Below are 15,623 nucleotides of genomic sequence, written 5' to 3'. Positions count from 1 at the left end.
TGTATCTCGAAGCCGTTGCTTCGTATCAAAAAGTGGTCAAAGACAAACTTGTAAGAAATTTAACGGGCTTTCCGAAAAAACACACTGAAAGAAAAAACCCTCCTTTTTATGATTTTTTTATGATTTTTATTTTTTGATTTTTAAGCTCAAAGTCAAATTTGAAGGTGAGCCCACGATTTTTTTTTCGTTCAATTTTTTTGTGAAAATAACCTAAAATGTTACAAAAAGACTCACGAAAAATGCAGGATGGAGCAACTCACCTTAAAAAATACAAAAATAATTTACTGAAACTGTTTTTTTCAAAAGTGCTCTAAACATCAAAATTTTCAAAAACCGAACACGAGAGTCGATTTTCCAGACAATTTTACATAAAAGTCTCCATATTGACCACTGTCCTAAGTCCAATCCTTGTGAAGTTACAGCGCTTTTAAAAATAAAAATGTTGAACATATAGTTGTTTTGATGGTTTTTGGCAATTTCTATATGACAGACTTGATTTTTCAGTCAAGAAAATATTTTTACCGGAAAGTCGTCCAATTTCTCATAAGTTTGTTTTTGACCACATTTCAATTGGATGACTTAGGACAATGGTCAATATGGAGACTTTTATGTAAAATTGTCTGGAGAATTGATTCTCACTATAAGTTTTGGCAAATTTTGATGTTTAGAGCACTTTTGAAAAAAAAAACAGTTTCAGTAAATGATTTTTGTATTTTTTTAGGTGAGTTGCTCCATCCTGCATTTTTCGTGAGTCTTTTTGTAACATCTTAGGCTATTTTCACAAAAAATTGAACGAAAAAAAATCGTGGGCTCACCTTCAAATTTGACTTTCAAACCTAAAAATCAAAAAATCTCATAAAAGTAGAGTGTTTTTGTTTCAGTGTATTTTTTCAGAAAGCCCGTCAAATTTCCTAAAAGTTTGTCTTTGACCACTTTTTGATACGAAGCAACGGCTTCGAGATACAGCAATATTTAAATTACGAAAAACAAAAATATTGAAAACACTTACGCCCTTCTCAAATGTCATTATCGAGTGTAACTGGCTTCATATACACAAAAATGGCTTATATAAGCGTAGGATAACATGTTTACAAAGTTTTAATGAAATCGGAGAGGGTCGAGAAAAAAGTACCTAAAAAATTCCTGTTTTGGGCTGGAATTGCTCTCGAACATTTTTTTTTTTTTTTTTTGGGAAACGCCCTGTGATATTTCTGAAAGTTTTCCAACTGTTTCAAAATAACTTATTCTTTTAGCAGTTATTTATTTGGGAATTTTAATTAGTTGTTTTTGAGAAAAAGTTTGAAATTAAATATTCAAATATCTATTCTTTTTTCTTCTATTCTTTTGAACATGAACAGATCTTAAATTCTAATATATTTTTTAAGTCGATTTAACTTGTCTCAGATTTTTTCAGTTTTTCCACTCTTTCAAACATGAGCAGTTCTTTAAAAAGATCTGTGGAAAAAAAATCCGAACTCAAAAATATTTAAGAGAAAAATAGAAATATTTTTTGGACGAACCGTGAACAAATTTTAAATAAACAATATGAATTTGTAATATATTTAATAAATTTCACTTTTTAATGATGATGATAGGACGGTAGTATTGTTCACGTTAGTTTCTATACCATTTTTGATTTTTTGTTTTAATGAATGCTGAACAGAAACTTTATTTAATACAGCACAGGATATTTTATAACACACAACGAGCCTTTAGTCACTTCACTTGACTTGTTGGATTGCTTTGAAATTGTTTAAAACTGCAACTTTGCAAACAACCCCAGCAACGCTGCCCCCACTCCACTCATGTGCGTCGAACAGACCGCCCTAATCGCACTGTCTCCATCGTACTGCTCCACTCCATCCTGGTAGTAATACTTGAAGCATCCGTTGGCGTTCTGCCAGCCCACAACTTCACTGATCCAACTTTGATTCCGAAACTCAACAAACCCAGCGTACGAACAGAGGAAAACCTGCTCCATGAACAGGTCGCGGAACATCTCGGGAAAGTTTAGTTCGGCGATTAGACGCGACTCCCGGAGGATTTCCTGGCAAAGCCGTCCTTTGGCGTTCGCGACGTAATCTTCTTCAATGTTGGAGAATCGCTGCTTGCCCAGGATCAGATAAAACAGGAGTCTACAAATAAATTAACTTGAAATTAGTTTTCTTTTAACAAATTGTTACAAGATAACCTACTTGTGGGTCAGATGATAACCGAAGGACTTTTTTCGCATCGACATCGCAGCACTGCAACCCTGGCTGAGCAAAAGTGGCTTAAAGATGGGCGGTTCCTTGCCAGCACGTGATAAGCTTGCATTGAACTCATTTTCCGAATCATTTACCAGCAGCTCCGATAGGCACATATCTGCGGAGTGAATTTGTCAGAATTGCTAATTGAACGTTTTTTATTGCTCATTCGCAATCAAAACACACCTGATTGTTCCTCGCTGGGTGCTCCAACTTCCAGCAGGCGCAGGTAATCTCGAAGTGTCGACGGGGGATGACGGCCATGCGGACGGCGGTGATTCATCGCTTCTGGTTCGGGCAATCTGAGCGGAATGTCGTCCTCGTCGTCGAAGCTTTGCCAAAAGTTGGAGTTGATGAGGAGTTTGCTGACTGGTTTGAACAAACAAAAGCTATTTGTCTCAATGAGTTCATCAATTAAGGTTCCATTTAAATTACCAATTGCGTTGGCAGCGCTGGGGAATGTGAAAATGCTATCAATTCGGCTCTCGACGTAGTCACACTTTCGTTGGAGAGATTCGATGAAGGCTCGGTTCTTTGGATTAGAAGTTGAAAGGATCGATTTCACTTGACCTGGAATCAACATACATTTCGAATTAAAAAAAAAAGGTTCTCGAAAAAGAAAGATATCGTAAAACGGGGTGACTTTGATAGGTTTGAGATTTTTCCGAAAAAAGAAGAGTACAAATTAAATACGTGCGGAATGATATGGAATCATTCTGACCATGGTAGAGAAGCGTTCAAAATATCTCAAGAAGACCTTTTCATAAAATTTTGAAAAGTCAAATAGTTAGTTAACTATAATTAAGAAAATGTCGAAGAAAAGCATTATTTTAATCTTCTCAAAGTTTCATGATTTTCTCAATGAACAAGGATTTTGAATCGGAACATGGACTGCATTTTCGGATTCTTTGGACAATTTTCCACTAGGAAAAGGTAAAAAAAAAATTGTCAAAAATAAATATTATCTGTTTTTGAAACATAATTTATTTAAATTTATAGGCATTATCAGTAGAACAAATTTCATACACAAGTCAAATACTTTTTATTTAGGGTTCGAATTGAGTGTAAAATGCAATGTAAATCGATAATTTTATAAACAAAACTAGTTTTAACGAATTTGAGCCAAAATTCAGACATTTTAGCAATTATACCTTAAAAGTATATGTATTTTGTTCAAGGTCTGCTAATAAATTGTTGCAAATGGGACAGCTTATGACATGACTGAAAACTGAATTGTGTTAGAGAGGAATTCTCAAGAAATTTGTTGGATTTTTTTTCTACTTCTAAAAGAAGTATAAGAAAATCTGCTATAGAAATGCAGTTTCAAAAACAAGTTATTTTAAAACAGCAAGTACAGTGATTTTTTTTGGAAAAAATACTAAAATATTACAGAAAACAAAACTCCGCACTTAAATTTCACCCTTTTCAAGTTATTTGTATCTTAAATTCTTTTTTTCAAATTAAAATACGCAGCTCTGCAAAAAATATTTCCAAAAATCAGAGAAAATTTCCTATTTTTTTCTTCTTTGATAATTGGACTGATGAGAAAAAGCCTCTCTAAGAATTTGTGATTTCTTGAAAAATATTGGTTCGATTTTTTATATTAAAAAAGAAACTTTTGGGAAATTTTCTGTTCTTTTCTTTTTAAACTGCGACATTTAAAATTCAAGGCCAACATTTGAAAATGTTTCTTTTGTGTTTTAAATATTTACGTGTGCGTTTTGTTTGACCAGTTCGCAAAATTGTATGGAGCCTTGTATGGAAAAACTGATGATGCAAAATGGCTTCATTGGACAAAAGGAAAAGATGGCGGACAAAACCGCAGTAAAAACATTGAAAAATGCATGTTTCAATGTGGCAGACAGCCAACCGTTAAAATTCGATTTAAATAGCGTCGCAAAACTCGAATTTGATGTTAATTCAGAAAATCAAAAAAGCAAAAAAAAAACACTTTTTTGTCCATGATTCGATCATCCGAAGCAAAATGTAGAAAATTCATAAACGTAAATTTATAAACAAAAAATGGCAATATAAATAATAATAGCATTAAAAAAACATTGGGTCTGTACACAATTCTATCCATATTTGATTTGTAAGAACAAAAATTATAAGCCAATATAAAATAATTTTAATAATTATCACTCAACTTGAATCAAACAATTTCAAATTGTTAAAATCAATACTCAATACATAATGTACATTTCAATTTCAGCTTTATTTTTATGCTTATAAGACCAATACAAATTTTATTATTTGAAAAGATTGTCCCCCTTTCAAATTTTCCGAAAAGATTAGGTAAAAATAATATTTTTGAAAAAAATAAAGTTTGTAAAATAATTTGTAAACTGTTTACAACACATTTAGGTTGTTGCAAATATTTTTCAAAGTTGGTCAGAGTCGAGGGACATAAACTTCTAAACATATTTGAAACGGCCTTAAAAGAAAAGAAACCAAATGAGATCTTTGTTAGCTTTTACAAACTAGAAAAGGAAGACGTGAGACTACGGAAAAATATTTGAAATTTGGCGGTAGAATACCAGTAATCAGCGTCCAATTTCCCGTCGCATAAAAAAATATTTTCCGTTTCGCGGGAAATTTGAGAATTTTCCGGGAGTTCCCGAAATTCAAGCGGAAGTATACATTTTCTTAACTTTTTGGAACCATTTTATTTAAAATGCTCTGAACAAAATAATAAATAAAGATACTCAAAAAAATTTTGTTCAATTCAATTTATTGTTATGTTTACATATTAATACATTAATCAGATGAGCAGAAAGCGATTTGAATTTTTGAATTTTTTAATTCGGCTAAAACTTTTTGCATCATTAGTTGATCCATATAATTTTCCATGCAAATTTGGCAGCTGGCCATACAAAAATTATGTATGAAAATTCAAAAATCTCTTTTGAAGGAATTTTTTGATCGATTTGGTGTCTTCGGCAAAGTTTTAGGTATGGATAAGGACAACACTGGAAAAAATGACACACGGTAAAAAAAAATTGGGTGATTTTTAGTTTCACTTTTTGTCACTGGGTAATTCTCTACCAACTCACACGAAATCGGGAAAAGTTGCCCCGACCCCTCTTCGATTTGCGTGAAACTTTGTCCTAAGGGGTAACTTTTGTCTCTGATCACGAATCCGAGGTCTGTTTTTTGATATCTCGAGACGGAGGGGCGGTACGACCCCTTCCATTTTTGAACATGCGAAAAAAGAGGTGTTTTTCAATAATTTGCAGCCTGAAACGGTGATGAGATAGAAATTTGGTGTCAAAGGGTCTTTTACGTAAAATTAGACGCCCGATTTGATGGCGTACTCAGAATTCCGAAAAAACGTATTTTTCATCGAAAAAAAACACTAAAAAAGTTTTAAAAATTCTCCCATTTTCCGTTACTCGACTGTAAAAAATTTTGGAACATGTCATTTTATGGGAAATTTAATGTTTTTTTCGAAACTACATTGACCCAGAAGGGTAATTTTTTAATTTAGAAAAAAAAATTTCATTTTAAAATTTCGTGTTTTTTCTAACATTGCAGGGTTTTTTTTAGAGTGTAACAATGTTCTACAAAGTTGTAGAGCAGACAATTACAAAAAATTTGATATATAGACATAAGGGGTTTGCTTATAAACTTCACGAGTTATCGCGATTTTACGAAAAAAAGTTTTGAAAAAGTTACTTTTTGCGTTTCTCTTTGTTTCGTCGTCCGTGTCTGTCGCGGGTGACCGTGAACGGCCATGATCGATGACGACCAACTTTTTCAAAACTTTTTTTCGTAAAATCGCGATAACTCGTGATGTTTATAAGCAAACCCCTTATGTCTATATATAAATTTTTTTGTAATTGTCTGCTCTACAACTTTGTAGAACATTGTTACACTCTAAAAAAACCTGCAAAGTTAGAAAAAACACGAAATTTTAAAATGAAAAATTTTGTTCTAAATTAAAAAATGACCCTTCTGGGTCAATGTAGTTTCGAAAAAAACATTAAATTTCCCATAAAATGACATGTTCCAAAATTTTTTACAGTCGAGTAACGGAAAATGGGAGTAAGCCATAAAATCGGGCGTCTAATTTTACGTAAAAGACCCTTTGACACCAAATTTCTATCTCATCACCGTTTCAGGCTGCAAATTATTGAAAAACACCTCTTTTTTCGCATGTTCAAAAATGGAAGGGGTCGTACCGCCCCTCCGTCACGAGATATAAAAAAACGGACCTCGGATTCGTGATCAGAGACAAAAGTTACCCCTTAGGACAAAGTTTCACGCAAATCGAAGAGGGGTCGGGGCAACTGCTGTGTGAGTTGGCGGAGAATTACCCCACTAAAACTTGATTTGCAAAGAAACACTATTTATATTTTTTTTGTGATATGTTTTGAAGACATCAAATGCCAACTTTTAAGAAATTTCCAGAAGGGGCAAAAAATCTTTGACCTAATTATAATATTTTGAATCCATACGGTTTTTTTTTTCAAATAATCTAAATAATGGTCACAAAAAATTATCAACGTCATTTTTCGATATAAAATCGAATTTACAATCAAAAAGTACTTTCGTGAAATTTTGATAAAGTGCACCTTTTTCAAGTTAAGTTTTTTAGAAATAGCCGCAATTTTTCTTTCTTTTTTTCAATTAGTGCCCATGTTTGCCCACTTTTGAAAAAAATATTTTTGAAAAGCTGAAATAATTCTCTATATTTTGCTTTTTTAAACTTTGTTGATACGACCCTTAGTTGCTGAGATATTGCCATGCAAAGGTTTTAAAACTAGAAAATTGATGCTTTCTGGGTCTCAGCCAAACAACCCACAATTTTCTAATGTCGATATCTCAGCAACTAATGGTCCGATTTTCGATGTTACAAGATGAAACATTCGTAAAATTTTCTGATCTTTTCGAAAACAATATTTTCAAAAATTTTAAATCAAGACTAACATTTCAAAAGGGTCAAACATTCAATATTACGCCTTTTTGAAATGTTAGTCTTGATTAAAAAAAATGAAAAAAAAATGTTTCGAAGAGATCGGAAAATTTCACGAATGTTTCATATTTTAACATTGAAAACCGGACCATTAGTTGCTGAGATATCGACGTTAGAAAATGGTGGGTTGTTTGGGTGAGACTTAGAAAACATCAATTTTACTGCTTGGTAATATCTCAGCAACTAAGGGTCGTATCAAAACGAAAAAAAAGGGTCGTATCAACAAAGTTCAAAAAAGCAAAATATAGAGAATTTTCTCAGTCTTTCAAAAATATTTTGTTCAGAAGTGGGCAGACATGTGCACTAATTTAAAAAAAAATGGAAAACTGCGACTATTTACAAAAAAATACCTCAAAATGGCTATATCTTGAAAGCTCTAAAAATGAAGTTGAAAAATTTTTGCGACCAATATTTCGATTTTTTGAAAAAAACAGTATTGATTCGAAAATTCATAACTCGGTCAAAGATTTTTTGCACAATCTAGAAATTTCTGAAAAGTTAGTGATAAAAAGTTAAATAAAAAATCACCAAATTTTTTTAACGTGTATCATTTTTTTCAGTGCAGTCATTATCCATACCTACAACTTTGCCGAAAACACCAAATCGATCAAAAAATTCCTTCAAAAGATACAGATTTTTGAATTTTTATGCATCATTTTGTATGGACAGCTGCCAAATTTGTATGGAAATTTATATGGACAAACTAATGATGTAAAATGGCTTCTTTGAGCATACCGAAGGCACCAAAAAAGTTTCAGCCGGAATAAAAAATACAAAAAAAAATCGAATGACCGAAATCTCAGAGAATTGCTCAAGAGTGGGCAAATATGGGCACTCATTTTAAAAAATGAATAACTGCGACTATTTTCAAAAAAGTTACCTAAAAATGGCTATAACTTAAAAACGGTTCACTTTATCAAAATTTCACTAAAGTACTTTTTGATTGCAAATTCGATTTTACATCGAAAATTTGTGTTGAACTTTGTTTTCGACTAATATTTTGATGTTTTGAAAATAATCTGTATTGATTCAATAAATCATAACTCGGTCAATAACTTTTTGCCCGTTCTGGAAATTTATGAAAAGCTGGCATTTGATGCCTCCTAAAACATATCAGAAAATAAAAATAAAATGACGCCAGAATCACTTCTTTCATCATTCTTCAAGAAAATTGACCAAATTAATCTCTGCATAATCCTCGTGGCAATCACTTCACACCATTTTCTTCTTGAACCCTTCTTACCGTTGGCAATCGCCACTCCAAGCAATAAATCCGTACTTAAATCCTCGTAATTGGCAATGCACACATCCAGCAGTTTATCCAACCGGACCAGCAACGCTTCCGGCCCAATCCAGCCCTGGAGAAGTCGTTCGGAGGCCACCGGTGGCAAATCAAGGTCAGTTCCTTTTCCCGGGGCACAACAAACCGCGGTCACTAGTAATAGTTTTAAAAGTAAAAGAATCATGTTTTTTTGAGAAAACGCGACCACTTCACAGGCCGGCCAAACTTGAAGTGAGCAAATCTTGAGGGAAATCATTTGCAAGGAAGAAAATGTCCCAAAAGTAACGGCCCTCCGGAAGACAGACAAACGGACAACAGTGATAGAAACGCATGCTCAAACGGAACGGAACCGCTTCTCAAGTATAAGACAAGTCACACAAGACGAACCCGGAGGAGAAATAAAAATTTATTTGCTCTCGGATTAGAATTAATCCGTGGCTAATAGAAAAACAATTTAGGATTTCCCACTTGCTGGGGCTCAGCGTTGGTCGGTAGGCATTCCGAAGGCGAAGGCATTTTCCCTGTCCTCGATCTCTCTGAAGTGGTGGTGCAGTATGTGAACAGTGAAGCTTCGTATTTTATTTGAACATAAAATTCAATAAAATATCATAAAGCAAAAAATTATAATCTAGCATACAAAACTAACTATTGATTTTTTTCCACTTTTTGATTTTCTTTTACTAGTTTTTTTTACACCTTCATAAATTTATCAAACTTACACAAAACCAATCCAAATTAAAACAAGTCCGTTCCCTACGACACCCCCACTGTCACAGCCCACCACGTGGGGGAAGAAAGTGAAGAAAGACAATCTTGGAAGGAAAATCCCTCCATAGGACGAAAGGAATGGGATTTTTAAGCCACCGCAAGCATTTTCACTATGTTTAATTTAGTTGGCTCTCGCTCACTATGGGGCACTGCCGACTGACTGCTGGATTTCGGCTCCAGTTCCGGTGGATTTTGCTAGGTTTGTTTTGTCCCGTCGCAGTGAACCAACTGATTCCGCTGGCGCGCGTGGCGATGGGTGGGAAAAGGGAAGTTTTGAGATGCCGAGTGTAGGAATTTGATTATTTGGAAAAAATAAAATTATGACTCAATAAATGTTGATAAAAAATTTACCGACTTCGCCGACTGATATTAAACTAAATCCTTCAAATACATATTAAAACGACTATTTTTGTATTTCAAAGAAAAGAATATTTTGAATTTTGCGACTACAGATCGGGAGAAAAATAAAACCTAAGGGAAAAACATATTTTCGAAAATTCAATATTAGCAAATAGTCGGTAAGAGCATATCTGAAATAATGTATACAGCATTTTGTGAAAGATTTTGCTTCAGAATTTTGAGAAATGTGTAGAGCGTCCAATTTCCCGGGGTTACAAAATTCCCGGGAAACGGGAAATTTTCAACAAATTTCCCGGGAAATACCGGGAATTCCCGGGAAGTTTGAAATTTGTCTAAAAAAATATTCTGGTCCTGTTTCTGATTAATATTTTGAATTGTATCAATTCAAAATATTAATCAATAAATGGTTCTAAAACTGGGGTGACCAAAGTAAGGCCTGCGGGCCAAACATGGCCCGCGAGATATTTTTTGTGGCCCGCGGACCCATTTTGGATGATCATGTAAAATGGCCCTTTGACACATCTTGAACTTCACCGTTGATCATTTTCAAAGAAAATTGATCATCTCTCTAAAATGCTCTGTATTGAATTCAATTTTACGAATTTCTGCACCAAAATCAATCAGCATGTGCTGGTTGCAATGATGGAAGTCTTCACGTTAAGTGATTTTATAATTCCAGGAAATTAAGGTTAAGTTTATGCCTATTTGAACACGTTTCGTAATAGGTTGAAATGTGGTTCAAAAGAGTAAATTATGTAAAAAAAATCATCAAATATTTATTGACATATTATTAAAATTGGAGGAATAATATTCGAAAAATCCTTAAGCAAATATTTATAATTAGGTTTGCACAACATTTAAAAAATAAATTACACACTTTTACAAAATTTGTGTCACTTATTCTAAAAAATATTAAAAAAATAAATTAAAAAAATCAATTTAAATACTACTTAAAAAATTTCATTACAAATATAACGAAAGTTGCAATGAAAAGCAGATGAATAATGTTTATGTTGTTTTTTTTTTTAATTTTCGGAATTGAATAAAAAAAAAACACCAATTTATTGGACTTGTTTATTTCTTTTTGTCATATTTTTCTCATATGGCCCGCAAGCTCACGTGAGCTTCAAATTTGGCCCGACATGAAAAAACTTTGAGCACCCCTGTTCTAGAATATCATGCAACTTTGAGAAAATATTATAAATATTCTTATTTTTAATGCTGACTTTCAAATCGTACCAAATCAAAAAAAAATGTTATTGGTATTTTTTGCTGAAAAATATTTTTTTAACCGAAGTGTTTGGACAGTGACATGCAGACATAATGTTTTTCATGGCAAATTACTTATTTCAGAACAAGTATTTTCAACTTGTCAATAAATAGATAATCATTAAATTTGCCTTAAAAATCCAATGTCTAGCGCTATTTAACACTATTTCATGAAATCACAACTCAAAATTTTTATGTATGGTTATATGGCCCAAAAATTAATTAGATTAAAATAATTGCCATAGTTTTAAAGTGATTGAAATTAAACAATATTTTGTCATACTTAAAATTAATAATTTCAAACAGTTATTTCTCGAATACTTTTAAACTAATTCTTTGAACAGCCCTGTTTGAAAAATTTAATTATATCAATTCAATTTTCATCCAATTTGGTCAAGGTAAACAAAAATTGTGAATACCTTATTTTCAAATGATATAACAAAAAATATGCGTTAAAATAGGTTGTCGAAAAAAAATGGGAATATTAAAAAACAGTTTTAGTAAATGATTTTTGTATTTTTTTAGGAGAGACATACCATCCTGCATTTTTCGTCATTCTTTTGGTTATATTTTAGGCTATTTCCTCAAAAATTTTGAACGAAAAAAAATCATGACATCACCTTTAAATTTAAGTTTTAGACTTAAAAATCAAAAATCTCATATGTGACGTGTATTTTTGTTTCAGTGTATTTTTCAGAAAGCCCGTCCAATTTCCAACAAGTTTGTCTTTGACCACTTTTTGATACGATGCAACGGCTTCGAGACGCAGTGATTTTTAAATTGCAAAATACAAAAATATTTAAATACTTTACGCCCTTCTCAAATGTTATTTTCGAGTACTATTGGCTCCATATACACAAAAATGGCTTATATAGGCCTAGGATGACATGTCTACAAAGTTTCATTGAATACGGAGAGTGTCGGGTACAAAAGTACCAGAAAGAATCCTGATTTGAGCTGGAATTGCTCTATGATCCTTTAACATTTTTAATCTTCAAAAAAAATAAATTTTTTTTTCCAAAAAAATGTATGGTGCATTTTATTTGAAAAATTGTTAAAACATTTTCAATAGCAAATTTGGTTTGATATTTTTTAACCTTATTTCCTAAAAAATCACAATATTTCCAAAAAAAATTAATATCTCATGCTCTAGATCTTGTACTATCCTTAACTGTAGCACAAAGATTTTCTTTTTCAGTCCTCTAAAACATACCAACAAGTAGTTCTCTTTAAATTTAAATTATTTAATTTGGATGAAACTTTGTCTATGCATTCCCTATGTCAAAAGAAGTAATTTTTCATAGTTAGTTTGTTCATACAGTTTTGAACATAATTGGGGGGTTGGTTATACAAAATGGGTATGAAACTGTGTGTAATTCTGTATCTGGAGGAATGATTTTCCAATCGATTTGGTATCTTCGGCAAAGTTTTAGGTTATGTTGAGGACTTTTCGGAAAAAGAATACACGGAAGTAAAATCCATTTTTTTATTAAACTATTTTCGAAATATTTTGATATGTTTTTGGGGTCTAAATGGACATCTTTTGAGCCATGATGCGTGATAGTGCAAAATCTGGTTCAGGAGATATAAAAATTATTTAAATCATTTTTTAAAGCAGCATTAATTCGATGTTTTTGATAAATACTTCACCATTTTTTGATAAAATGTACTGTTTAAGAGCGAGTCCACGAGAAAAGCATACCCATCTCGCATCGACCTCACCAATCTGCCTGAAATTTTCAGGGGTTGTTTGTACATATGAAACTAGCATCTGGCCAAAATATGAGCACTCTAGGTCAACGGGAAGTGGGGCAAGTCGGGACACAAAGTTTGAAGTTTCTAAAACGTTAAAAATCTTAAAAAGGCTATAACTTAGACAAAATTCAATTTATTTTCAAAATTCAAAATGCATCTGAAAGGGCTTAAAAAATGCAACAAAATGCAGGATAGAGCATCCCAATTAGTTAAATCTAAAGGGAGTTATTGGCATTTTAGTGAAAAAATAGCATAATTTTCAAACTCAAATAAAAAAGTGTTCCATCCAGATATCAACTCGGTTCGACCTGCAGCTTGTAGGGGACATCTGGGACTACCATCTGAGACTGAGAACGCTTTGGGTAAGGCAGTTTAACATATTAAATTAACACTTTTACTTTTAGTGAATTTTTTGGTTGTAAATTTTTGCTCGGGGGACCCCTTAGATCCCATTTTCTGGTGATAATTTTATCATATTCGTGTTCCTGAGACAATTTCACAATAGCAACATGCATAGAAATGTTTATTTTGATCCATTTTAACCCTTTAAAAAATAAAAGTTTATTTTTTAAGCCCTTTCAGATGCATTTTGAATTTTGAAAATAAATTGAATTTTGCCTAAGTTATAGCCTTTTTAGGATATTTGACGTTTTTGAACCTTCAAACTTTGTGTCCCGATTTGCCCCACTTCCCGTTGACCTAGAGCAGCGATTCTCAACGGGGGTACCGGGCCTACTTGATTTACATGGCAGGGGGTACCAGCCTAGAAGAAGGTTGAGAATTGCTGACCTAGAGTGCTCATATTTTGGCCAGATGCTAGGTTTATATGTACAAACAACCCATGAAAATTTCAGGCAGATTGGTGAGGTCCAAACGACGTCCCATACAAAGGGGTATGCCCTGTTCGTGGACTCGCTCTTAAAAGTAATAGCTAAGTAAAATCTGCTTTCACATGGGAATTCTAGATTTTTTTATTTGAATTAAAAAAAATAAAGAAAAAAACCCATGAAAAATATATTTTTAAAAAGCTGAGAAAATTTCCTACCAAGAGAGCATATTCCTAGAATTTTTGAAATTGGGCAAATAGTTTTTGAAGTACAGTTTTACAAAGAATTCGAATCGATGAAAATTTTTATCTCTACGTCTCATGTAATGAGCCTGCAATTTTTAACTGACGATATTTCAAAAACTATCGAAACTTTTGCGAAATTCAAAAATATTTTAATAAATTTAGAAGTTGGTGTAAAATACTAAATAGGGCAAATTATCTTATCTTGTCAAAAATAAAGCCTAATTTTAAAACTTTCGAAATATTCATCAGAAAATGTCACAAAAGTTTTAATTTTTAACACCGATTCGTCAAAGAAACGTTGGAGATTGGTCTGTCCGTTCCTGAAATACAGCCACCCAAATAAAGTGATAATAGCATCACAAAAAAAAAAGTTTTTATGTTATTATAACCCATTAACTACTCAAAATGATTTAGAATGTTTAAATTCAAGATGGCGGCCAAAACGGTGGTGATAATGTAATGAGCCTGCAATTTTTAACTGACGATATTTCGAAAAATGCAATTTTAAATTTAAAACGCAATCATTTATCCAAATTTGACTAAAATGGGATCGCAGAACTCGAATTTGATATTAAAAACAAGAACATTAACCCTCTACTGTCCAATTTTTTTTTTTCATGATCTTTTATTTTTCCCGTGTTCAGGTTATTTTGAGCAACTTTTCTTCAACGAAAAACCTTACTTCTCTTGTTTTATGTTTTTCTTGTTTTATTTTTACTATTAAAATTTGCATTTATCTTGTTTAGTTTATGTTTGTTTTTGGTAGTATTTGGGCTATTATACCACCTCCTATTATTACAATTTGCCTATCTATTTTTTCTTGTTTCTGCAGTCACTTTTTAAATGTTTTGCTTGTTTTTCACATTTTCTGCTAAAGAATGGCACCCCAAATTATTTAAATTGTAAAAAAATGCGTAGAGGCATAGTCTGAGACACTACAAAAATTACTTCTTTCTTCTTAAAATATAGGAAATGTTAGTAAGAAACATAGCCAAAGTTGACCCCAGAAAAAAATGATTTTTTTAAAACATTGGCAAAGTCACATAAAACGAGTAAAACTTCCAACCCTAAAATTTTCTAAAATTTTTATAGTTTTTTTTTCAATGCTTTTTAAAGATCAAAAATTGGCTGCAAAATGGCATTTTGGCGATTTTTTTTAAATCGAAGCCCGTCTAGAGGTTGGGTTGTAAAGGATTGAAAAAAAGGAAAAACGAAAACGAAAAATTGTTTGGTCATGATTCGAATATCCGAAGTCTCATACAAACCTTCGGAAAATCGAAACTTCGGATAATCGACTTTCAATGCCAAGAAATGAATTATTCCTGAAATTGATTGATCTCTTAGAAAAATAATGTTAAAAAATGACATTTCAAGGGGAACAAACATTCAATGCTACGCCCTTTTGAAACGCCAGTCTTATTTTTTTTTCAAAATTATAATTTTGAAGAGATCAGAAAAGTTCCCAAGATTATTCATGTGTGTGTTTTTTCTTCAAATGGGGACATAAAAATATGACAAACAAAACTGTTTCTTTAATTTTTTACAAGTCAAAGAAAGAATAGAATTAATTTTGGAATAGAGTCCTAAAAATCTATGTAATTTTTCAACCAAATAACATAAACTTTAAAATTCTTTTTCTCACAAAACATCAAACTCCTCCACCCATTTTGAAGCATTCAAAACCTTCTTCACTCTCCCATTCCCCCAAAAAGGACACCCTCTATCCTTCACCGAACTCATCAAAACAGAGCCACTTATTTCAATTCACTTCACTTCATTTCACTCACAGAGAGCTTTTCTTTTCTTTTTCTTTGATTCTTTCCTTTCCACCCACACCCACACCCAAACACGCACACAAGCACTCAAATAGATATAAATTACAATTACATTTAATTT

At 32.4% G+C, this 15,623-nt stretch overlaps 1 protein-coding gene across 1 annotated transcript; it reads right to left on the bottom strand.

Moving 5' to 3' along the window:
- Positions 1 to 1,579: 1,579 nt before the first annotated feature.
- LOC6047973 lies at positions 1,580 to 8,723 on the bottom strand. Its single transcript, XM_038255134.1, has 5 exons — positions 8,465 to 8,723; positions 2,682 to 2,816; positions 2,433 to 2,615; positions 2,196 to 2,364; positions 1,580 to 2,135 (listed from the first exon to the last, which is right to left on the bottom strand). The coding sequence occupies exons 1-5, from the start codon at positions 8,685 to 8,687 to the stop codon at positions 1,754 to 1,756; spliced, it is 1,092 nt and encodes a 363-aa protein (XP_038111062.1). The 5' UTR covers positions 8,688 to 8,723; the 3' UTR covers positions 1,580 to 1,753.
- Positions 8,724 to 15,623: the final 6,900 nt, after the last annotated feature.

Source organism: Culex quinquefasciatus, chromosome 2, assembly GCF_015732765.1.
Source record: "Culex quinquefasciatus strain JHB chromosome 2, VPISU_Cqui_1.0_pri_paternal, whole genome shotgun sequence".
Taxonomy (NCBI): domain Eukaryota; kingdom Metazoa; phylum Arthropoda; class Insecta; order Diptera; family Culicidae; genus Culex; species Culex quinquefasciatus.
This window is presented reverse-complemented; position numbering and strand designations above follow the sequence as displayed.

Bases quoted from the DNA above. Each gene is read 5' to 3' on its own strand.
- LOC6047973 (XM_038255134.1), bottom strand. From the start codon at position 8,687: ATGATTCTTTTACTTTTAAAACTATTACTAGTGACCGCGGTTTGTTGT. The intron at 2,817-8,464 runs GTAAGAAGGGTT...TGTTGATTCCAG, and splicing joins TGGAGTGGCGATTGCCAACG to GTCAAGTGAAATCGATCCTT. The intron at 2,365-2,432 runs GTGTGTTTTGAT...TTCACTCCGCAG, and splicing joins ACCCAGCGAGGAACAATCAG to ATATGTGCCTATCGGAGCTG.